The sequence below is a fragment of the Haemaphysalis longicornis genome, unplaced genomic scaffold (genome assembly GCF_048455015.1).
Source record: "Haemaphysalis longicornis isolate Haplotype H1 unplaced genomic scaffold, Haemaphysalis longicornis Haplotype H1 scaffold_2, whole genome shotgun sequence".
Lineage (NCBI taxonomy): Eukaryota > Metazoa > Arthropoda > Arachnida > Ixodida > Ixodidae > Haemaphysalis > Haemaphysalis longicornis.
In genome coordinates this window covers 102,699,960-102,724,550 of record NW_027526295.1, presented here as the reverse complement: position 1 = coordinate 102,724,550, position 24,591 = coordinate 102,699,960, and the positions used below count along the sequence as shown (strand labels likewise).

The following is a 24,591-nucleotide window of genomic DNA, read 5'->3' as shown; positions in this document are numbered from 1 at the left end:
CATTTTCGTGCTTTTGGAGCAGCTTGGCGCAGGAAAATGGAATTGTATCAGAAAGGCGCAATATGCGCAGCTGTCTCACCCCTGAACTGCGGACCACTTCACATTTTCGTTTGACCTGTCCCAGCAACAATGGCTGCTGCGACAAAATTGTGCACACAATTTCCATTGCTTTGACGTTCGTCTAACACACTGCACTGGCGGAAGTGTTCAAGATGGACAAAGTGAACCCAAAAAACAACAGTTTCAAAAAGGAAAGAAGGGCAGGATTTTGGTCAACAGTGTTTAATTGTTCAATATAAAATCAGTTACATAGCCATTCACATAGCCTCCTGTACATTAAAGTGCATTAGCCCCACAAGCAGAAAGAAACGTGCCAGAAACAGGCTAGAAACATTAGGTGTGCTTGGGAAACACCACTGCACGTGTTGTCCAAGGCATTACTCAAAAGCTTTTTGCCAGCAGCATAAACTAATGTATCAAGTTCAAAAAAGTAGAAAAGAAATCACTATGTCAAGGTTTTTCTTGTCAGTTGGGCTCATGCACAGGCTTGGACTTGAATGCCACTGGGCCTTCATACCCGTCTTATTTATTATTTAAGTAGCACGCTTACCTATTTAATTAAAATGAAAAACTAGGAAACCACATACACATAAAAAAAATTCTTCACCAGAGCAGAAAAAAAAAAAGAAAGACTTCGCAAATCCCCAGCCCAAACATTTGGCACAAGAAATGGCTCTCACATGCTTCTGATATTAACTCTGTTAGAACAGCAACAACTACGTGACTATTGTGAAGGCCATCGAATGCTCATGCAAAAGCAGTTTTTTTATTCTGGTACACAAGATATCTGAAAAACTATACAGGCGTTCATCAAAATGTATGTACAGAGTGTTTCCATGGATTGTGAACATTCAGAGAAACACTCGAAGCAATACAAATTTCTTTTTTTTTTTCTGAAAAGAGGTAGAGCGAGTACTAGTCAGTGCCGCAGGGACGCATACACAGCCAATGGGCCTGCTCACAGGAAGTGGCTGACGTCCATGGCTTTGTAGGCCTCGACGTCCCACTTGCGGATGCTGTTGAGCTTGCTGTTGATGGCATTGCACCAGCTCTTCAGCTCCTCCTTGCCATCGGCAGACAGCCGGTGCCTGCGGAATGCATGTGACAAGTGCAGTCTGCGACCCACCCGTGGCATTTTTTCACAAATTTGATTCTTTTACAAGCAAAAACAAAAACAGTTCTCTGGTACGTGGATATCTGTTATACACATTTCATTTTTAAATAGTGTATATACAGTACAATTAATGAACTTTCCCACAATGATCAGGACTGAAAGGTGGTTGCTCCAAGAAGTGGCAAAGTGGTGATTTTCACGATGCCCACAGAAAAAGAAAGAAAGAAAAAAAAAGAAACATTTAATAGACATACAGTTCCATTATCTTGGGCACACAACAAATTAACACAGAAAACTTATTGTGCCCCAAAAAGAATGCTAACAAATTGCATAGAAAATCCAATTTTCCGGTAATTCGTAAACAGCACCATGTTTTGCAGTTTTTCTTCTTTTCATAGCTGGACGTGTGGGCTTTAATCGAGAATATTTTAAATAAAGATTGCACATGTTGCTATAAAAAGCCACAATTTTGTTTCCATATAAATCGGAAATGGTGAAGCATAATGTCTAAGGCTTTCGTCATAGAATGACCCACCTGACATCAGTAACTCGTATGAGGAGCATGAGGGGTAGAAAAAAAAAAAAAAGAACACCACTTCTAATTGCCATCTTGACAACAAAAAATTGCATTTAAACTGCCCCCGGAACTACAGGGAATTCCTGGCACCGTGCAAACTTAAACCCAACAAGGTGATTTGACAACATTTAAAACAGGCCTCAGTGTCTCGTTAACAACAGCAATCCACCATTAATTTTTCTGCTTGGCGGCATTGGTGGTCCAAGAACAGTGCAAAGGGAAGTTACTATAAAAGTACACCTAGGCTCAGAGGAGTGCCACAGTGACGTGGCTAATTCTAATGCTAATGCCAGGGTACCATAATATCGTGCACATGTCTTGCTTGAAATCATAGGTCGGCGTACTCACTCGTGAGTACACTCATTTGTACTCAAACTCACGAGTGAGTACGATGATGATTGAGTACACACCCAGAAAAAAAAGGTGAGTATGATGACGAGTGAGTACAGGGGTAAGTCCACTACTCGTGAGTACAGTACTCATAAGTACACTACTCATGATTATGAGTACTCATGAGTACAGCATTCATGAGTATGAGTACTCGTGAGTACACAGTACTCGTGAGTACAATACTCATGAATACTGGTTTTGCGAGTGCTTCCAGTCTTGAGTATATGCACTCGTGAGTACAGTAGTGGAAACAAGTTTTATCACGAGCTCGAGTCCGGACGCGCGTGTACGAGTCGAGTCGCAAACATTTAGCGGGGCTGCTGTGCAGCTTAACAGTCAATGATGGCAAAATTAGCCAACGAAAACTGCACCTCCCCCCTTTCCCGGTCCCTGTTTGGCGCTGTAAGCGTTTCTCAGCGGTCGCACGCAAAGGGGTCACGGTGAAGAGGGAAAAACGAGGGGGTGAGGGCCCGGCGGGAAACGCGGCCGCAGTTGCTCCAGTCCTATGGCGCTTGTTGACTGCCGCAGTTATTTTTGTTGACGCGGCCTGTGAACGCGTGGCGGCTTCATTGCGCTTGCTCCCTCCCAGTTGTTTTAGGGGAGAGGCGGTGGAGGCTGCTAACATTGCACATACTAGGCGTACTCAAGTCCCTCTTTTTCGGTCTTCAGAAGTTTCCGTAGACGCATGTCACACTGTGTAGTTGTTTCGTGAGCCGAACTGCTCATTTCAACAGTCGCAGTTAATTTACGTAACTCGCGTCAAACCGACTGCATGGTTTGTAACGTTTGTCTCACTGAAATTGCCCGCAACATTCCGCTGTGCGTATTCAAGCGAAAATTTGGCTGATGTACGTGCGCCCGTATGGTTTTGTTAGGTTCCCGTTTTGAAACATTTTGCTCAGGTTCGCTAGTAATATGGTCTCGTGTAGTGCCATTACAAGTGAGCATATATCCCCACCGTACAGGCGTGGCGGTGGAATTTGCCCCAGCAATGGAAATAAAATATCCGAGTGCACCTAAGCACGTTTGTGAGTTGTGAATCGGACATCATAATATCCAGTTAAACGCGTGCGACGCCTTGTTTAGCCTCGCATATTTTGTTTAGTCTCGCATAATTAGTTAAACATTTTATTTTTTTCTGTTTAGCCTTTCATTCGAGCCACGACCTAGCTAAGATGTTGCAGTCGACAGGATCAGGATTTGAGGCCATGAGAGGACGAACGGACGAAGAGACGAACAACGTGGACGAACCGCACCATGACTACGAGAGTGCGGCACGCAGACCTGAGGCACCGACAGACTCCATGTCAGTGGTGGTCGACACACTGCTGTCTTCAACGGAACGCTACGTCCTATGCTATGCGAAGAAACAGCAGTTCGTGAGCGCACTACGATTACGAAGGCTACCTTGATCTGGCCGTAAAGACGACATCGTCTTGTGTCTTCTAGAGGACAACGGAGAACACCGCCATCTCTCCAAACGAACGAATGTGCCAAGGCTACTTCAGGCTGCCTCCGACACCAAACGGCAGAGGACCCTGCAAGCGGCGCTGTTTGAGAGCAGGAGGCTGCGTGAGGAGGAGGAAAAACTTTCTTAATGTACAAGACAGAGTTAAAGAGAGGGAGAGGCGGTTAGGCCTTTCTTGCGTGGGTGGTATTCCTCAGTCCGGGATCCCATTGGTCGAGGCCGCCGCCCGTGCCCGCTGGACGAGAGCCCGCTGAGACTCTAGGTCCGAGCAGCCGGACAGGGCCGCCTCCTAGCCCTCCCTCGTTAGCTTCACTTTGACTTTTAACCCAGGATTATACTGTCAGGCCCATACCATATGATACGTGTCTGCCCCCTGACCGCAGAAGTTACACGAACCCGAGAAGGACGGGTTGATATGTTTCAGCATTGCGGGGCTGTAGAATGAGCCCGTCTGCAGCCGGCGAAGATGGCGCTACTCAGTTCTATCCAGGCCCTTGGCGGGCACGGGTAACGCCCGCCTACCGTGGCGTAGGTGTGTTGTGACCACAGAGAATGTGGTTAGCGGGTAAGGTACAAGTGTACGGTCAGAGCCTGGGAAGTCAGAGGAACTCCGGGGGAGAAACGCTGGGGCGGCTGTGTGCGCAGCCTCGTTCCCCTCTACTCCCTGGTGGCCAGGTACACATACAAGTTGTTTTATGGTGTCGGATATTTCTGGATTGGTATTTGTGAGAATTTTTTTTCTAGCTAGGAGTGCTATCCGACCCCTGATGAAATTTCGGCAAGCTTGTAGCGAGTCAGACATTATGTGCGTTGCGTCAGAGTGAGTGGCGGCCAAAGCTATAGTCGCCTCTTCAGCAAAGTCAATTTTACTCTTTTTCACCGATAGTCCATCCACCTGCATTCCCTCATGCAGGACCGCAACCGTAGCGATGCCCTCCGGTGGGGGCCCCAATGCATCTACATAATACACGCCTTTACGGGTGCCATATTGTTTTGTTATGGCTGTTGCTCGGGCTTGCCTTTTTCCTGAGTTTCGGTCAGATTTGATTGATTGATTGTGGGGGTTTAACGCGCCGATGCAACGCAGGCGATGAGGCGCGCCGTAGTGGAGGGCTCTGGATTAATTTTGACCACCTGGGGATCTTTAACGTGCGCCGAAATCTCGTACACACGGGCGTTTATGCTTTTCGCCTCCATCACAAAAGCGGCCGCCGCGGCCGGGAATCGAACCCGCGACCTCGGAGTTTCAGTCAGGATGCATATTACGGGGCAGAGGTTTAACAATTAGTTTGCGGCGCCAAGGGGGAGGGATGGCCGCTCTGTCTTCAGTGTTAGGGGGTCGAGAGATGCGGATATCTTCAAGGACCTGCCTGCCAGTAGTTGTCATTGACAGTCACATGATTTGACTCGTGTACTGAGCCTCTATGAGCTCAGTGATCGTATTGTGCATCCTGAGCTGTGTTAAATGTTCGGTGGACGTTTTAGAAGGGAGTAATAACAAATGCAATAACGCCATTGCCCTTAACAAACTTAAATCCACGTGTGAACAAATCAGCCGCATGATCGGTCGAGTATCAGGCAAACACGGGGGCCTCCAGGAATGCGAGACGCTCCACCTAGTGCAGGCATTCGTCATCAGCCGCATAACATATGCAGTGCCCTATCGCAAGGTACGACAAAACGATCTTAAGAAACTTGACAATATGATCAGGTCAGTTGTTAAGAGTGCGTGATGAACGAGAAAGTTTTCAGAGACAACTGGCGAGAGCCGGCCGCACGTTTCCCACGGTGCCTGGACTGCACGAGATCCGGACATAGGCAGAATGCACGACGGAACGTACATGAACGATACGACGCATGCAAAATTGTGATTGCGTGCTCACCGGACCTCTCCCAGGTAATCGCCACGATTACGGAAACGCATCGAAGGTCAGTGCATTTCTGGCGAGATAACGAACACAAGTTGCTCTGCTACATCGCCCACAAGCTACATCGCCCACGCACAGGTCATTCCAGCAACGAGACGCACAACGTACGCAGCGTGCACGAGCCAGAAGGCACCACGTTCCTGGAACCCGCTATTCCGGTACAGACGTACACGAACGGAACGCTGAGAGCACGGAATGCAATGGAGCCAGTACGTACATTTTTCGCTCGTGCTGTCCCGGCGCCGGTCCACGCAACCAACGACATCACATCCGGATTGGTGGATATGGCCACGACAAGCGAACAAGACGCACGGCGGCCGAAATGCACCATACGTGGTGAAAAACCGCACACCAATTATAGGAGAGTTTCCTAGATAAAACGAGACGCACAGCACACGAAACGCACCAGAGGCGCCGAACGACATTCAACTTGAACCAGTGGAGCTGACCACGGCGAACGAAATGCACAGCGCACAGAATGCCACCAAGCCAGCACACACGGAGGAAACTACTATTCGCGACATCCTCCGCTCCCACTGCTGCTATCCGGACTTGGCCAGCGAATGTTACAACCGCAGAAATCACCTGGCCACAAGCAATAGACCCAGCGCACGCAGTTCAACCCTACCGGAACGTACGAGCTCTCCACACCCGCTGCTCCAGCCCGATGTCCAGCGGACGAACGACATAACACTCGTGCAGGTATGTCCGTCAACGAGCAATGACACGGCCAGCGCATGCGGCATGTCCGAGCTAGAACGAACAAGACCCCCGGCACCCACGCTCCAACCGAGACTCACACGACAAACACCATTTCGTACAAGAGGACGCAACCGCGAGCAAGCGGACTCGGGACGAACGGAACCTGCTTGTATGGGAGAGATAGCAATTATAGCATTCTCGAAACAACGGCCAAAAGACGAGGGCTTGAGCGATGACACGGACACGGCAAGAACGGAAACACATGAACCCGATCCAGACGAAGGCATCGAATGCCCTAACGATGAAGTCATGCTTGCAACACCAAGGAATGTGGGACCGAACGGACGGCATGAACCACGCCTGCTTCCCCACCACAACGGTTTCACTTCCGAAACAACCACTGCGACTGCGAGCACGGAGCCGCAACGACCTTGACCGATCAGCCATGCCACCCTACGAAAATGCCACGCTACCGCACACTAAACGAAAAGCCAAACGGCCCCCGCACTATGCGCAACGCACACAATTCAAGCAACATCCTCAACGCGCCGAACTATGCCATCCCTACACAACGCAACTTGCCACCGGACAAACCGGACGTCTACGCCCCCACATGCATCAAACACGCGACGAGCTACACGAACACAATCGCCGACAGAAGCGGTGCGGCTAACGCAACGCCGTAAACACTGTCAAGTTCAGGTCTGACGAAGGCAATCCCACGGCACACAATAAAATCAAGCAGATTTGAAATTCACCGAAACTCAACGAGACGAACACCCTCTTAACGAAGTTTCTAGTATCCGGAACAATAAAAAAACAAACACCAGCATCGAGCATCTGTGAATAAGCGGACAGTGATATGGATATGAACGGACATCAATCTTCGCAAACGTTTCATTGTGCCTGCGGGCAGGCACAATTCAGATTTGAAGCACGATTACGAGAGTATCAGCGCGCCCGGAAACGAAAACGGACGACAAAAGCTGCCACCCGATGACACGCACAAAACCACAGTTTACGGCCACGGCCGCACCCGATAAGTCCCGAGCTCCCCTGAGCCCGACCCGGCCTAGACTTCGTTGTTTTATTCCTGAAACAAGAGACGCCAGACGCAACGCGAGTGCTTACGTTCCGTTTCGCTCTCTCTCTCTCGCCTTCGCGCAGTAAGTCGCCCTACGACAGTGCACCGCGTCTCTCTCTCGCCTTCGCGCAGTAAGTCGCCCTACGACAGTGCACCGCGTCAGACGTTTCTTCCTCTGTCCTGATATATATGTAACCTGTGTTTTTCTAATCAATTAAACATTTTATTTTTTTCTGTTTATTCTTCCATTCGAGATACGACCTAGCTAACAGTGCAGATAAGTTGATTATTCTTGAGTAATACAAATTGAATACTCATGAGTGCAGAATGAGTAGTACTCATGAGTGCAGAATGAGTAGTACTTGTGAGTGTAGAATGAGTAGTACTCATGAGTACAGAAGATTGAGTACTCATGAGTACAGATTGATTACTCATGAGTACAGATTGAGTACTCATGAGTACAGAGTGAGTACTCATGAGTACAGATTGAGTACGAATACTCGTGAGGACAAATGAGTTTGAGTGCAAGTGAGTATGATTACAAATGAGTATTTGATGAGTGAGTACGAGTGATTTTGTGAATAGACGAGCTTTTTGAGTCTGAGTTTGATTGAGTACAGCGTGAATGAAAAAAATTGTGATTGAGTTTGAGTGAGTTCTTTCTGTTTTGCCGACCTATGCTTGAAATTCAGCTCCACCAAACCAAATCAAAGACTCAGTCATGCTGGAAGAGAAGAAATGATGCCCAAGTCTTGTAATATTTGCAGCCTTCTGCAACTGACCGCCATGCTGATCCATTTGGGCATTAGGTGACTGGAAATGGCAGTCAAACAAGACCTTCCGGAGAAACTGCCACCCAGTGTGCGCTGCTGAAGTTAGGAAGCTTTCTTTTCCTTTGTCGTTACAATAACTTCAGCTGGCCACAAATTGGTGTGCCCAGCTGAGTTTTACACTCAGACACTCGACACAAAACACTCGAGTTTTACACGATGTTCCGAAAATCAGAAGGTGCTAAACGGACAGCATGGTTCATCCCACACAGTTTTACAACAATGCAGCAGCTTCCTTCTTGCAAGGCAAGTGAAGATAATTTGCTCCCAAGTAGGATTCCCCCCTGGTGAAGGGGGAGCGAGAAGCAGACGGCTCACCTGGTGATGGCAACGGTGGCCCGCCGGGTGGTGGTGAGGGTGTCCCGGTGCCTGTCCTCCAGGGGCTCGACCACCACCAGCTCAAAGGTGTTTGGGTGGGCACACTCCGAGTAGGGCAGCCGCTGCACCTGTCCCGTGATGCACTGCCGCAGGTCGATCGAGCCCACCGGAGGCTGCACAGAATGCACACAACGAGAAATTGCACAAAAGTGTGCGCTGCTCCCTCTTCAACATGCCACCGCTGCGGCTGAGGACTTAAATCCACAGCTGCGTCGCAGTGGTGCCCGCACCCAAGCGAAAACTTTCGTGGTTTAACACAACCAGTGTGGCTACACTTTTATGCAGGTTTGACTCAATGTGAAAGCTGTCGGAAGTGCAGAGCAGTGATTAGCGCCGTTGTCTGCTCACTGCTACCACCCACCACACTCTTCGCCGCCCTGTTTCACTCCTCTATGAATGGAACGGAGATTTGTTCAATGCAATTCAAATTTCCCGCCTTTGCAGTGCTCTTGCACCCCCTGCCTGAAACTGCGCCAGGGGGAGTTCTGTTCTTTGTGTACTTGCTTTTCCTCCTGCACGTGCCGGCGTTGCACCACCAATTTTTTTTCGCTTATAAAGACCAACTCAATCAGCGTTCCTAACTAAATGAACGCGGGCGCTGGTGGTTAATTACGTATATTTTGCCTCAAATGTACCTGCAGTTTTATTTGCTCTAAAAAATGGGGAGATGTATCGATGTATGACGAGATTCACAAGTTTCGAACGCTTATGCCTATATAAACTGCTTGGTTTTTGAAGCCTCTGTGGGATGCCACTACGACTGTACTCCGGTACGATGGTACGCCGTGGGGCTCTACTTGGGTCCAGTGAGCGAGCTACGATGACAAGACGAGCTTCTAAAGTACTGTGCATCTAAAAGCTGAGCTGTTCGACTAAGTGCACATTCAGTAATCAGCATCCGCAACCACTGCCGTGCTGGTGGGACCTCTGTATCCCAAAAAAAGCTTTCTTGTGGCGCTGCACAAATGCAGCTTCTCTTTTTGGGAGTTTAATGCACCAAAGCTACACTTCAGCTATTGAGGCAAGCCACGGTAGAGGACTCCGGACTAGCTCCGACCACCTGGGGATGTTTGAGCTGCGCGAACATCTCTACACGTGGGTGTTTTCACTTTTCGCCTCCATCTGAAAAATGGCCACCTTGGCCAGGATCAAACCTGCGTTTTCTGGCCACTGAGCCACCGCGATGGGTAGAAATACCACTTTTAACAAGTGGTCTCCTCGATTTGGCTACACTTTCTGCACCAGTTCAGGCGCTGCAGCACTCGCGCACTCAATTTACCAGTGCAGCTAGCGCCACCTGCATTTCGGCCCTCGATTTGACGCCGTGCTGCACCAGTTCTTTTACACTTCTGCACTAGCCCCTGTGCGAGTTCTCGTCTCGTGCAAGGTGTAGCGTGCTTTGGCACGTTTTTTGGTGCGCATCGTAGCAGATGACTCCCGCATGATACTTGTGTCAGTAAACGGAGTAGAAACGACAGCGTTTCCCGTTTTGGACAAGAATGGTCGTCACGTGCAACAATATAGTGCATTTGTGTACGAAACACAAGGTGAGTGCAGGGCGACGCCATTAAAAAAAAAAAAAAACACAACGCGAGCGCGCAAACACGAACCGCAGCAGACGACGTTTCTGCACTTTTTCCCTCGATTCGGCCGCTGCACGGAAAGCGCTAGTGTACGGCTGCACTCACACTGAAAGAACTGGCGCTGCACTTGCACGGCACTTTTGTGAACTAGTGCAGAAAGTGTAGCCGAATCGAGGAGACCAAAGGTTACCAGTCTCCTAAGTATGTATCTCATAACCTTCTTCGATGAGAAACAGAAAAGGGTATGTAAAGCTGAACATAGCCTCTCCTGTCACGGAAAATCTTAAGGGCATTTGGTAGCCTAAGCCAGCAGATAAGGCTGCTCTGGAGGAATATGCATTAACACAGACAGAGAATGTAGACTGGATGAGCGCTCACACTCTCTGCCTTGCCTGCCCATGTGTGCATGCCTTGGACTTCAACCCCAGTTCAAAATGAACTACCAAAGAGCCCAAGTGCGAATGCTACCAAAGAAATTAGCAGTGGCTTAGCTCGGCTATGCCAGGATATACGTAGCGTGAGCTAAGGCTCAGCTGGTTATTCTTAGGTTTCCTGGTTGTCTAGGATTAGCTGATTATCATGCTTACTGCTGCTAAGACGATTTACAATGCAATCCAATCCTATCCAGTCCGTTTCGGTCCAGTCCAGTCACTGCTCCACGCACTTGCGCAGCACGGCCTTTCAAGGTCCACGCGAAACTGCTCAACCTCGGCCAGTGTAGCTTACGCCACAAAAGGCCCCTTCCTTACATCAACCTGCCCCACAAGAAACCAGTGTCAGCGTGGGTGCATTGCCGGGACCACTGTCACCGCTCCTGAAAGCAGTCAGAGCGCTTTGGGAGCAACCCCAAGAGTTGAGTGTGGTATACCCAATGCACGATTCATGGCAAGGGACACATTCTTCCTGTACTTTTAGGAGAACATTCCTTGTAACTTGGACATGGAGTGACTCCCTGAACCTGAGCAAGCTCAAGTGAGTTTGTACGTTCGAGCCTGCAATTACTTTGATAGAATTTGAATGCTGCACTTCCTTCGATCCTGAATCGGACACCGCAGTATGTTGTTCATGGCAAAAAACACGCACTTGAACTTGGCACCCACCGCTTTAAGAGCAAATCTGAGGACTCGACTGGTGCAAAAGAAATTCCCTCGTAGTGTGCACTGAATTTTACCCTTACGCGCACAAACTTCATTGAAGAGGCATGCAAGCAGCACAACTCGGCGGTTGTGCTGCAGCTTCAAATCCTGAACATCTTCCTTTCGGCTTGCAGCAGCAATTCGTCCCCACAAGAAGAAGCGTGCCAGCAGGACTGTGAGGTTTCCCTCCCCACCTTGCAGTCTTCCTCCTCGGGGTTCCGCCAGTAGACGAGGTGGCTCCCCTTCAGCAGGCACCACAGACGCGTCCATGCACCAAAGCCCCCGATCTCCTCAAACAGGGTCTGCCGTGGCGGTTGTGTTGTCGCACCCCGGGAGGGAGAGAAGGTGAGAAAGAAAGATGATGATGTTTAAATGTTAATGGCACAAGGCCAACTAGGGCAAAGAAGGCAAGAAAGAAGGGGACCAACTAGTGCCAAATCAATGGCAGGCTAACATGCCACAGTAAGGAAATAATTCGAAACCTGGTTGGTCATGCTCACTTGGGCTGATTATAACGAAATGGTGGCAGCTATAACGAATTGATTATGGGGTTTAACGCACTGATGCTTCACAGGAAATGAGGCGCGCCGCAGCGGAGGGCTCTGGATTAATTTAGGCTACCTGGGGATCTTAAACAGGCACCGAAGTATCAAACACGTGAGTGTTTTTGCTTTTCGCCTCCATCACAAAAGCGGCTGCCACAGCCGGGAATCAAACCGGCGTCCTCGTGCTCAGCAGTAGAATGACTTAAACACTGAGCCACCGCGGCGGGTCAGCTATAATGATTAACTCAGCTAATACCATGGCTAAGCAAAATGGCTAACTTCGCGAACAACATCCAATCCAGCATGCGGAGTCAAAGCCTCTCCGAAAACTCCTTGATTGAAGGGTTGCAATATATGGTGCAGGGAAGATGTGGGGGCATCTTTCATTTTCCTTCGTGGGCACAACATAGGGGGGCAAATTTTATGCCCAAAAACCCAGTATATATTTGTAGGGCTCTTTATTTCCATTCCATTGCGCATGGTAAGGGCCTGCAACTTGCTGTGCTCATCTCCCACTCTATACCCAGCAATGTAGGTGGTTACTCTTAAAACGATTAACGAATAAATACTTGCTCCCCAAACATAATTTCGTTACGACAAGGTTTGACTAGTTTAAATCACACTTGCACTGCATTGCAACGTATTGTTGAAATTTCAGATTTCGCTTTCCGGACAACCTTGAAACGGTGACAAAGCTACCGGCTCATCCTCTGGCTGAAAGATAAGCGCATGCCCACCAGAAATCCCCAGTGCTCCATGGTGTGGTCGGCGTGCAGCTTCAGCTCAACAAACGCCTTGCCCTCCAGGCAGTGGGCACCCTGAACCTGCACCAGGGGAAAGAAAGGGGGGCACAGTCGCACCAGGACGACACAACAGCTCACTTCGCCATTGCACCGAAAGGGCTTCACTACGCAGTCTGTACACAATGAACAGCCAGGCTGCTCCAAAAAACATTCTCTCCTTACGAAAGCAAGCACGTACAAATGCGGTTCCTTTTCCCTTTTCCGAATGTAGAGGTAGTTGCAGTGATACTAAATACCGTATAATGCGAAATATAGGTCGACCCCCTTAAATTGTAGCCGAAAAATGCAAAAAAAAAAAAAAATTAGGTACCAATCATTGTTTTATTGAGACCATAACTTGTTTCGTCTCAGATTACCCATTTAAAACTGTCTGAAGTATCGTCGGACGACTGCTTCTGGCTCGCTGTCGCCCACACAGCAGGTCGTCCTCGGTGCAGTCCCGGGAAGTGCTTATGCAGCACTTCTTCAATACTCGCAAGACCATGTCATCGTGAACCGAGCACAAAGCATGGGACACTTGTGTGCAGTCCGTAGCGACAGCCAGTCTGTGCAGGCGGTCAGCAAACATCTTGGGGTATCCATTTGTAGAGACATCGCACGACACTAGTGGACAAAATTTGCCCCTTTGTACAGCAGCACAGGTGCACAGAGCAGCACCCATAAAGCGAGGTCTTCCGAACGTTGCATACCGAGAGCTGCCCCTTCAGCTAACGCCGCTAGCAACACTTCTTTTGGTGATACCGAACTGGCGCAAGGCGGACACATCATTGGCCTTGGAAAACCCCCAACTTTTCTTTTAAATGCTGGTGTGAACTGGCACCAAGTGCCTAAACTCCTTTTGAGCAAGAAGAAAATAGCACGCACACATCCACCGACAGTGAGAGAAGCAACAAAACAAAGATGGCGTCGCGTCCGATTGATGGTGGTGGCGATGGTGCCTTTGGGGTTTGGATGGGCTCGATGGGCTGGCTGTTCGCCAGATGACAACTGCCAGTGACTGCAATATAGGTCGAGGGGTGACTTTTCGGCAAATTTTTCTGTAAAAAATCTTGACCTATATTCCGCATTATACGATAGCAGCGTTGGCCTTTCTTACAACCCCACCTGGCTTCATTATTACGGCTTTCGTAAATCTCTGTCTTGTGAAACTCAATTAGCCGAATTCACACATGACCTGCTGCAACACATGGAAGACAATCTTCAAATTGACGCAATATTCTTGGATTTTTCGAAGGCCTTCGACCGCGTTTCTCACAAACATCTGCTTGCAAAACTATCTCCCCTTGGTATCAGTCCAAACATTATAAAATGGCTTGAACAGTTTTTAACTGGACGCGTCCAGTTTACCTGCGCCAACAATTTCCAGTCAGCTCTAACCAATGTAACCTCAGGTGTTCCCCAGGGCGCAGGCTTATCTCCACTCTTGTTTTTGATTTACGTAAACGACCTCCCTACTAACATAACATCAAAATTGCGCCTTTTCGCGGACGATTGCGTCCTGTATAACCCCCTTCTTTCACCTAATGACACTATCGCCCTACAACATGATCTAGACACCATCGCTGCCTGGTGCGAAAAATGGCATGTCTTTAAACCTCACAAAATGCAAAGTAATGTCTTTCACGCGCAAACATACCACCATGAATAACATTTATTGCATTCACTCTGTTCCTATTGACCACACCAGTGCTTACAAGTATCTAGGACTTCATATGACGCCATCTCTATCATGGGTGACACATATCCAAACAATCCGCTGTGAAGCTTCACGCACACTTTGGTACTTGCGACGCAACTTAAAATCCGCATCTTCCGAAATAAAAAAACTTGCATATTTAACATACGTTCGACCGAAACTTGAGTACGCATCATCCATTTGGCACCCATTCCAAGCTTATCTCAGCGATGACTTAGAAGCCGTGCAAAACCGCGCTGCTCGTTTCATTGCTTCAGAATATTCAAGACGAACCAGCATAACAGCCCTAAAACAAACTCGGTCTCTTCAACCGCTTGCTTCGCGGCGCATAATTTCTCGCCTCTGCCTCCTGCACACCTTTTACTTTACTCAGTCAGGACACGCCCTCCTGAAACGCCCGTTCCGGACATCGTCCCGTATATCTCACACTCACCCCTTGGCGGCGATAAAGGGCCGCACGACGGCGATGAGCAGCTCATTCTTTCCCCACACCGTCACGCTTTGGAACGCGCTGCCGGACAACATTGCTTCGTGCAGCGATCGCACAAAATTTCGCGAAAAACTAACGTATATCAGCTACCCAAACGATGCTACCTAAAGACCCCACCTGCCTTCTTCGTATCTCTTTTGTACTCTTCTTTCTTTGTCTGTTATTACACTCCTGTAAAATTTATTTTTAGTCTTGCTGTTGTCACTTGAATGTTCATTCCTGCTTTTATTTCCTTCTAGTGTTGTTTCTAGTTACTATGTGTGACCATTGTCGCTTTTTTATATGTTACAACCTCGACGTACGCCTTGTCATTTGAGTGTTAATTTCCTTCCTTTTTATTTCCTCTTTTGTTGTCCCTTGTTAACTTGTGATCATTTTTACTTTTTTACGCAGTTGTTGAAAACCCGATGTACGCCATCACTTGAGTGCTGATTTCTGTCTTTTTATTTCCTCTTTTTTTGTTATTCCTTGTTACATTTTTGCGAAGATGTTACAACCTTGATTGAAGGGTGGTTGCCTCCTGGCCCTTAAGGACGAATAAATGAAAAACACACATGCATGCACGCATGCACGTACACACACAGTGAAAGCTCATTAATTCAAGCTTCGATCATTTCAATTTAGGTGCTTCTTATGAGGTGGGGCCCTAACTGGATTGACCCAAAGTTAGTAATCTGCGCGTCGTAGCGGGCCAAATGTCATTAGGCAGCCTTCTCGACAAACACTGAGGGCCCCGGTAACACATTTGTGGCAGTTGGGAATGCTGTATGGGTTTCCTTGCCCGTAAGGTGTAAGAGCCAAGCCCGTTTATATACACATTAGCCACACTGTTGCCCGACAGCTGAATCCGGGGGGCAACGAGCTGGGGTCCTCTGGAACTTTGCTTTGAAAAACGGCCTTCCACTCAGCTTTCGCCAAAGTATGGTACAGTAAAACCCCGTTACAAGAGACACTGTTACAAGAGACCCTTGGTTATAGGAGACATCTGAATGAAAGCGGTTTGGTTGGTCTTCCTATGTTCACCATGTTAGCAACATTGCTTACAAGAGATCTTGGTTACAAGAGATCTTGGTTATAACCAAGAGATCTTGGTTACAAACTACAACCAAAGTTGTAGGTGGCGCTGGCTGCAACAGGAGTTCTCTGGGGAACGCCGGTAATTCATATGAATGTGTCACCCCAAAAAAGACCCATGCTCTGCATTGCTTCGCTCTCCGAACGACACCTCTATCTTTTAGTACACCATAGCCACAGCGGGACCATCCCCTGCGTTGATGCCGGCCTCCACAATCGGCAAATTCTACACAGTTTTGCGCTTGGGGTGAATATTAAGTTGCTCCCGGGCGATTCTGTGGGCCTCCTCATCGCCTTCAATCCCTTCAACAGGCCATGCAGACGAAACACTAGTTTGGTTCATTCGAAAGATTGCCTTGTTAGAATCATACTGACACCACTGTTAACGTAAACTTTGCTCAAACAAGCCCAATAATTAGGAAAAAAAGGGGATGGCCATGCGACCCACTAGCTCATTTCCCGCAACAGAACCTATGATGTCATATGTGCCAGCTCTGCAATTGGCTGAGGCTTGCAAAAGCAAATGCAAATTAGGCAGGGCTTATAAGCGTGCCTAATCAAAATTTCAACTAAATTGATTAACTTCTCAGTGAATAAAGCATTGTTTGCTGCCAGAGAAGCGCTGGGGGCACTATAAAACACCAAATCTTTCAAATAAAACAAACTTGTATTTTGTCTGCATGGCCCCTTTAATGTCCAGGGACTGATCTGATATATTGTAGGCCCTGCTGTTGGCAGCCAGCAATGAATTTCTTGATTCTGCAGACTAGTAGTTTTTCGTGAACCAAAGGTTCGAATAGCATCCACTGAGTGTGCAAATTATGCGTTCAAGAGGGCCGAGTTTGCTCGGATGTAGTCCTGCATGTCCAGTCAAGACAAGCAGAAAGGCCCCTAGATCAGCTTCTTGGCTGGAAATTTCGAAGCGTTCCCACTGCATCAAAATCTCCAGCCGAGAAGCCGAGCTAAGGGCTATCTTGTGATTAAATTACAGGATCTGTGCAGAAGGCCTTGCATGGCTGTGCAAGGCTGTGTTGCTCCTACACACCATCACAGTGCACACTAGGCTTGGCTACAAATGTACCTTGTCTTTTTTTTTGCCAACAAAGAATCAACAGTGGCTGCAGACAAGCGAGGGGTGACGGGCACGCCCACCTTGGACAGGGCAAAGGCGCTCTGGCCACAGTTGGCCGTGGTGAGGCTGAAGGAGCCCAGGCTCTGGAAGGACGACGTGCGCACTGCGTTGGGCCCACCGGGACTGGACACCGCTGCAGGGGAGGGGGAGAGAGCACCGCCGGTTACGAATGCACACACACCTAGCAGCCCAGAGCCGCAGAGGCAAAATTACTCCACCGCAGGACAATGGAATCACACGTAGTAAAGTGGACAAAGCACGGGCTGAATTCGAAAACAGGGGCATTCTCAGTTGTACTTATACAAGTGGAATGCAGTCCTGGCTACAGATGGAAATGACTGGATGCGTAAAAGCAGAGTGAACAGTTGCAGCGTCTACTTTTGATGGGAGTGCCATGCATCGGCTTCCAATCGGGTGCGCGAACAGGCAGGCAGCAGAGCAGACTCGGCATTTACAACTTTTACTTCAAAATCTGTATGGATACTTTTGGCATTTACGGCGATGTCAGATGTCCACTGTTAACCGCTACAATAGAGACTGCGATGGTGTCAGTTTGCGTCCCCGTAAATTGCTGTTGCAAACACCCTAACCCATAACACAAAAAGAAACGAAATATTCAACTGTTAAGATTGTTCCCTGATTTACAATATTCTAACCTCATTCATTTCAGCATGTAATGCTGCCCATAAGTGCAAGCTGTCTTGCTGTGCAAGCTCATCCACCCATTCGTGTAAAAATTTGTCTTTCCACCACTGTGCCGGCGAACTTCAGAGGCTGCCCACAATGTGGCAGTGTGAATGAAGAGAAAAAAAAAAAACTCATGTTACAACTCCAAACACGGCTGACTCACACTGTATGTGTGTAGAGGCCAGATTAATGTAATAGCAACCCTAACTTTGTAAGGAAAATTGCCCGAGTATAGGCTGCTCTAATGATTTCAAAAAGGTTGACAGTGCCCATCTACTGTGGGTTTCAAGAATTCTCAACGTTTTTCTTTCCCACTTTTTCCCAGCAGGCGGCAAGCAAGTAAACTACGGGCAATGCTGAGAATGTTTCAAGAATGCGAAGCAAGATGCCTACACTGGGACTGCCTGTTGAACGGCTATTGAATTTTGCAGCTGCATCCGTGCCCCCTTTACCAGCCACATGGACATACCCCCCAAAGCACACTGCAGTATTCTGCAATTCACAGACAGCATGGGCAAAAGACAGTCTCACCTGGCAACAAAAAATTGCTGTCCCCTTTCTTTCCTCGCGATGCCAGCTTCATCTTGATTGATTCCTGGAGAGAACACAAGCACGAATTAAGAATGCAGACATAATTAAAGGAAACAAAACTGAATTTGTCCAACTTTCCCCCCTCCTCCCAAGAGACATTTTCAACAATCTTTTCAAGCAGTCGATGCTCAAAGTTTTCATGTCTAACACTTCGAGACTATCCCAGTGAAAAATTGGAAGGCCCTTCTATTCACATGAACAATGTAGTTCAGCATAACAGTACGCATTAGGCTGGAAAGGAATAACATCCCTCGGCTCCTCCACTATCCACCTGATTGCAAGTAGAATCACAATCTTAAGTGGGACCACTAATCCCACCCTTCATGTGGGACAAAGATTCACACGTGTTTTTTAACTTTGATGGGTGGCCCAGTAACGTTCCTTGTGCCTTGAAGCACCAAACCACAGGCTAAATGAGCATTAGTACTCGTACCAGCAAACTCGTACCAGTTGGCTTACGTTAAATTTTTTACGACCCTGCAAAAAGAAAGAAAGGGCACACCCCAGTTAGGAAAATGCTTCACTGTAACACCTGTCATTTCCTCCACGGATAACAGGTCTCCCATTACGATCACATCCAATGCAGTACTGCTAGCCTTGCAAGAAAAAAATATTAGCCAGCCCCAAAAACTCACCTTCTTGATGTGGTACTTCTTGTCGTGGGACACAACGGGACTGATGGTTTTCTGGAACAATGGAGACAAAGCTTGGTTTCACAAATGTCCCACTCCTGTTTTGCTACTCAAAGGAGTATAGTATACTTGTGTGCTTTCAAAATCCCAAACACAATAGTCCAACAACAAGGATGCTGCTGAAAGGAAGAGGGCGGAAGAGCTGTCCATCTTTTTGGATTTGCGTTCGGTACCTGCTAGGCATGTGCCCAAGTTTGTGTAGGCACCCCTTTCACATCTTGTAAACTGATTCAATGAGAGATCGGACACACACGCCCACTTCTAATTTTGGTTTTCTGGCTTTTTTTTAATGACTGATCCACACACCAGTCATGCGCCTGGAAGTAAGTTGTGTCTTCTTTAAGGGGGCAGACTGGTCTTAGAGCCATTTTTTTTATTTACCAACCAATTGTAATGAAACTGCACTGTGTTATAGTGTTTTTTGTGCTGATTTCAAATCTACCTATAGATTTTTTGTAAGTTGATTATATTTTGAGTTTATTAATGATTAATTGCCATTATTTTGGGTCACAGTTACAAAATAACCACTCCATACAGAATGGCAATTACCACGTGGCTAGGCAGACAAATGACTAAAGAATACAACATAGGAAGAACTTTTTTGATTCAGCTATTTTTGGTCGTTTTACGACACAGGGAACTTCGCTTCTCCCGCGCTCTGCCAGAAATGGCTCGCAGGTGGTGCCAATTGAACACAGTAATAATTTTCCAAAGCCTCCATTTGAAAAATTTGTTTCCAACATTGTATTCTCCACACATTTCGGTAGCAGAAGCAAAAAGAATTAAAGTTGTACCTGCTCTGGGTGCCAAGATATCTGAGGATGAAATGCTAGCTTTGCATTGCAAGAAAAGTGCCGTTTCACTATAGAATTCTGCGCTAACTGAGCTGTAGAGTGCACTTTAAAATGCTATTATAATATAAGAACAAAATATGGTGCCTCTTGATGAGGAAATTTACAGACTGATAGAAAAATGGCCGTGGAGACCAAAAATGCCATTTTTGAGAAAACACATTTTTTGACCGTTTTTTGGCCCCAAAGACCCAACTGCCCCCTTAAAAGCAAGTACATGGTGAGAGAAACAATGTTAATGCGGGGAAAATGATCTGTCGTTTCTGGCAGCTGCCGTTCTTTCCAAATTTGTGGGGACTGTGGAAGGCAGGTTACAGAAGAGCTATGACGCAGATACAGTGCCAACCATTTGAAACTCAACCCCGTGCAGCACGAGACAAGATACAATGAGGGTTTCCACGACCACTGGCTAGCTTCCCACACAACTTGGTTCACCGCCCATGGTACGCGATGCACAAGCATTGATGCATTTCAATATTTCTTAAGGCTGTTTTAAAATTTGTTGCAGAGCACAAAAATTGTTAAGAGCTGCCTTACACCTTGGTGTCACTGCAGACATTAAGATAAGGGGTGTCGAAAAAAAAAAAAAAAAATTCCATAATTTTTTTACCCCAAGCAGAACAGAGAGACTGCTTGGAGCTTCCTTACACTGTTGTGCAATTTTCGGGCTGGAAAAAAGAATTGGGCAAGGCTGCGTTACATCCTGCCTTGCACAAAGCCACAAAATTGGTAAAAAACTAGCCGCCAGAAATTGCTCCTTTGTGCACCGTATTTTAAGTCTTTGCTATAGCCAAGTATGCATGGTTCCAGAAAAACAAAGTTCACTGGCACATTAGTAACTGGCATATGCATCATCAAAAAAAGAAAAAAATCAAAGCCCCTTGCATCTAATGAGAAAGATGGATGAAAAGCTTTCTCAATGCAAAATTAATGTAAGTGGGAGTTTGTGATTCTTCTTCTTTCTTTCTTTATTACATGAAAAAAAAAAAAAAAAGAGAGGTTGAGGCCATATATAAGCGCCGGCCACTCCTCACGTAAGGTAAATGTTCTTACGAAGATGTTCTTATAGCAACGCCGCCATAGACATTGCACGGTAAGTCGAAGTCCAAATTCAAACTGCTTCGACCGTGTCGGAATGGTCCAATCACATAGATTTCGGCTTCATAACATCAGGGACCCAGGTTCGATTCCAACCACGGGAAGGGTTTTCTTTCTCGTGTCATCATCATCATCATGTGCCCTCCCCTTGACTAAAGCTGGCTTCCCTGCAGTGCATTCCGGTTATGACACCATCACCACTGAGACCAAGAAAGCCAGAAAGAGCAAAAATGACCACTCGACATGCATTCTCGATTGCTCGCGGAATCAGGTTCATCAACTGTTCTCTCCTATGCCAATGGGAGAAAATGGCTTTTTCCTTTATTGCAGAAATTAGGTAGTCTTGCATGGTGCCTAAAAATAAAGCCAAATAAATGAAATTTCTAGTGACACAAATTTCAACACAACTTTATTTTTTTAAGGGGGGGAACACTGGTCTCGAGGTCATTTTTTTTAATTTTTTAACCTATGTGCTTGAGATTTACACATTGAGTATATTTCAACATCCTGAGCACAAATATGCAGTCAGTTTTCGTCTATGGGGTGTAAGTTTAGAGTTGTGCAACACGTTATGTCACTCCGTTTTGGGCAATTTTTTCATTATGTATCTATGAAATACTCAAATAGCTTTTATCCCTTTGTGCTCTAGAAGGACCAGGGAGTGCAACTATACCCCTGCAGTAATTTTAGCATGGTTTCTGCAAACGCTGTAAAATTCGTAAATGTCAGGTCATCAATTTACAATGTTTTTGTAAAACTAACTGCATAAAATCTTGTGCCAGCAAAAAAGAAATTCTGTACTTTTGTGGTTTTATTGCACTGTTCATTTTTGCTGCATTCGAAAGCTTATGAACTGATGTAAATCGAACCAGGGGCGGTATTCTCGTAACTGTCCCTTTTGAAAACGTCCCTTTTGCGTCCCTTTCATCGTGTCGTACTTCCGGTTAAGCAGTGGGCTTTGGCAGTAGGTTTGTCGCACTTGCGTTACGTCACTTCCTGTTGTTTGCTTTTAGCCAATCAGGGCTCGCCAAAAGGAACACTTCTGAAAGGGACGCAAAAGGGACTAAACTCGAGAATACCGCCCCAGTACATCCCAAGATATTGTACCCGACAGCTGACCATGTGGGAAAAAAATTGGTCCTGTGAAAACAGGGCACGAAGTTTGCAAACATAGGTAAAAATGGTCATTTAGGCGACTTCAAAGGGCAACAGCTTTGTGAATACTTATGATACAGCTATGATACTTTGCAGGTACATTTTTTAGAACCTGTAGACTGCAAATAAAATTAATACAAAAAATTGATTTTTTGGCAAATTTTCGGTCCTCAAGACCAGTGTCCCCCCTTAAGAAGCGCTAAAACGTCACTAAAAATGTTAAAGCTTTTAGATACATGCTCATATCTTTTACCTATACCCAGAGGATCTTTAAATAGATGAAATTTCTCCTCATTTCATAGCAACAAGTACTGCAGAACTCAAAGCTGCAGGTCACAACATTTCAGCTACAGGTAAAAAAAAATTCTGATCCTATACTCGGTGACAACTTAAGAACAGCACCGGAAGTTGCCGCAGTGCCTTATCACCGTAGCCGGATGTTTCTCCGCGTGGCGCAAGTAGGGCGTTACTGGGAATATTTTGAACATGGCGTGAGCCGTTCCCGTGATTTTTTGGACTTTATATGCTTATAAACGACTCCAGTGACGACAAACAAATTGCGTGAGACAAGGCAGACAATATCACACATTCGTAGCAAACCCCTTTCAAAACGCGCGCACACTGACGTCACGGGTCAGGCGCTTTGGCGGAGTGATACACTACATGAGGTGGTGCCGTTCTTGAGTTGTAACCGAGTATAGTAACCGACACTCCATTGGGCAATCAGCGCTTGAGCTATGCATTGAGCTCCATTTATTGCTTAAACCAGTTCCAAATACGACAGCTTTGCAAGCTAGCTTGAGGCTTCAGAAGAGAAAGGCCATAGTGACAGCATTCACAGGACCAATTTGCAACTTTTTGTGGTGTCCATTTGTCCACTGGTGTCTAGAAGTAACATTCCCTGTCCACAATGCGTCCCACACTGCAGCAGACCAGCACTTGAATGCAGTTACTGAGGAGAGAAAAAGCACCTTCCTTCTTTTTCTCCTATTGCTAAAAGCGTGCAGAACCCCTGTCCCAAGCCTATCCACAACAGCCTAACAAGCGAGAATCTAACAGCCTAACAAGGAGCTTTGAGCTGAAATCCCTCTCCCAGATCTTCTCACAATGACCTGACAACGTCTTCACAACGTCCTGAGCTTGGTTCCCACCACTTAACCAGACAGACACAAACTCACGAGTCCGTAGAGGTCCACGAGCACTCTGAACTCCTCGTCCAGTCCGGAGAAGTGGATCTCGTTGTCAAACTCCAGCTCCGTGCCCACCAGGCTGTCACTCGACAGGAGGGCAGACACGTGGACTGTGTCGCGGTGCTGTACCAAGCAGATGAAGTGGTACACAAAGCCACCTGCCGGGAGGGGAGAAAAATCCGTCCCTGAGACTGCTGGTCGGGTGCGCTGACAACGGCGTGGTGCCAGCCCTACCCCAAAACACAAAATTCAAATTTGGGGGGTTTAACACGTCGATGCAACACCGGGCTGTGAGGCGCACCGTAGTGGAGGGCTGCAGATTAATTTCAACCCCCTGGGGATCCTTAACATACAGTGAAATCTCGACACACGGGCGTTTTTGCTTTTTTCTAGCCACTACACCACTGCGGTGGGTTTTATTGCAAAGCATAGCATTATCCAGCTCTAAAATGAAGCTGGGTAACAGTGGAGCCACAGGGCAAGGCTGGAAAGCGCCGAGGGTGCCTGCAGTAATGCAGAGAATAGGCTAAGGAATGCCCGCCCCCAGTGGATAGCACACAGATATGGCTACAATTCCAGTCTCAAAAAAACAGGCTTTCACTTGGGCTGCTTGTTCTGAAAAAAAAATTTGTATTACTCAAGGGTGCCACTTGAGAACACCGAGACCGAACTTCTGGTTCCTGCAAGACTGGGCCCAATGGCGACAAGTGTACTGACTGCCTTCTCAAGTATGGTACCTCACAGCACACTTGGAGAGTCATGTTAATCCGAATACACATTCCTCAACGATGGCAGCAACACTTCTTAATCAAAATCGTAGTGAAGTATACTACGATTTCAAATTCTTCAAATAAAGAAATGTTGTATCCTATTTTTGTGAACCTGTTGAACTGAAACATAGTTCAAATTGAGGTTTTTGTGCATCAAAGCTTCAAGATCCGGCTAGACAGATGAACAAGGGACATTTAAAGTGTGCCCAAACCTCCATGCGCACATGTGTATCGCTGCACAGGCAGAAATCAAGCTTGCAACAGAAGTTATTTATTTACGACACACCACAGGCCTTTACAACAGGCCTGAGCAGAAGCGGGGTACAGAATAGTATACAATTCCGTGTGATCCATGTTAACAAGGCAAGAAAAAAGTAAAAAATAATACCTACAAGCAGCACAAGGCAAAAAAGAAAAAACTGCATATTAAAGCCGAGTTCTGATACAAAAGGCAGGCATTAGAAACACAAACTCAAAGAAAAGCGAATCATTTATAATGTCATACAACAAACCATTGAAATAAGGATAAAAACAGGAGGAAGCTGAAATTTTATGCGTTGAGAAAAT

The 24,591-nt window shown here is 46.9% G+C and overlaps 1 protein-coding gene across 1 annotated transcript in view; it reads right to left on the bottom strand.

Annotated features, from left to right (window-relative positions):
* Positions 1-266: 266 nt before the first annotated feature.
* Positions 267-24,591, bottom strand: part of LOC144169081 (uncharacterized) — a 53,632-nt gene continuing 29,307 nt past the window's right edge. The window contains exons 13-20 of the mRNA XM_077698089.1: positions 23,243-23,412; positions 18,904-18,954; positions 18,209-18,272; positions 17,011-17,123; positions 12,533-12,619; positions 11,445-11,552; positions 8,472-8,644; positions 267-1,148 (exon numbers count right to left, since the gene is read on the bottom strand). Coding sequence (XP_077554215.1) covers positions 1,019-1,148; positions 8,472-8,644; positions 11,445-11,552; positions 12,533-12,619; positions 17,011-17,123; positions 18,209-18,272; positions 18,904-18,954; positions 23,243-23,412 — 896 coding nt within the window. The 3' untranslated portion in view covers positions 267-1,018. The remainder of the gene's footprint in view (positions 1,149-8,471; positions 8,645-11,444; positions 11,553-12,532; positions 12,620-17,010; positions 17,124-18,208; positions 18,273-18,903; positions 18,955-23,242; positions 23,413-24,591) is intronic.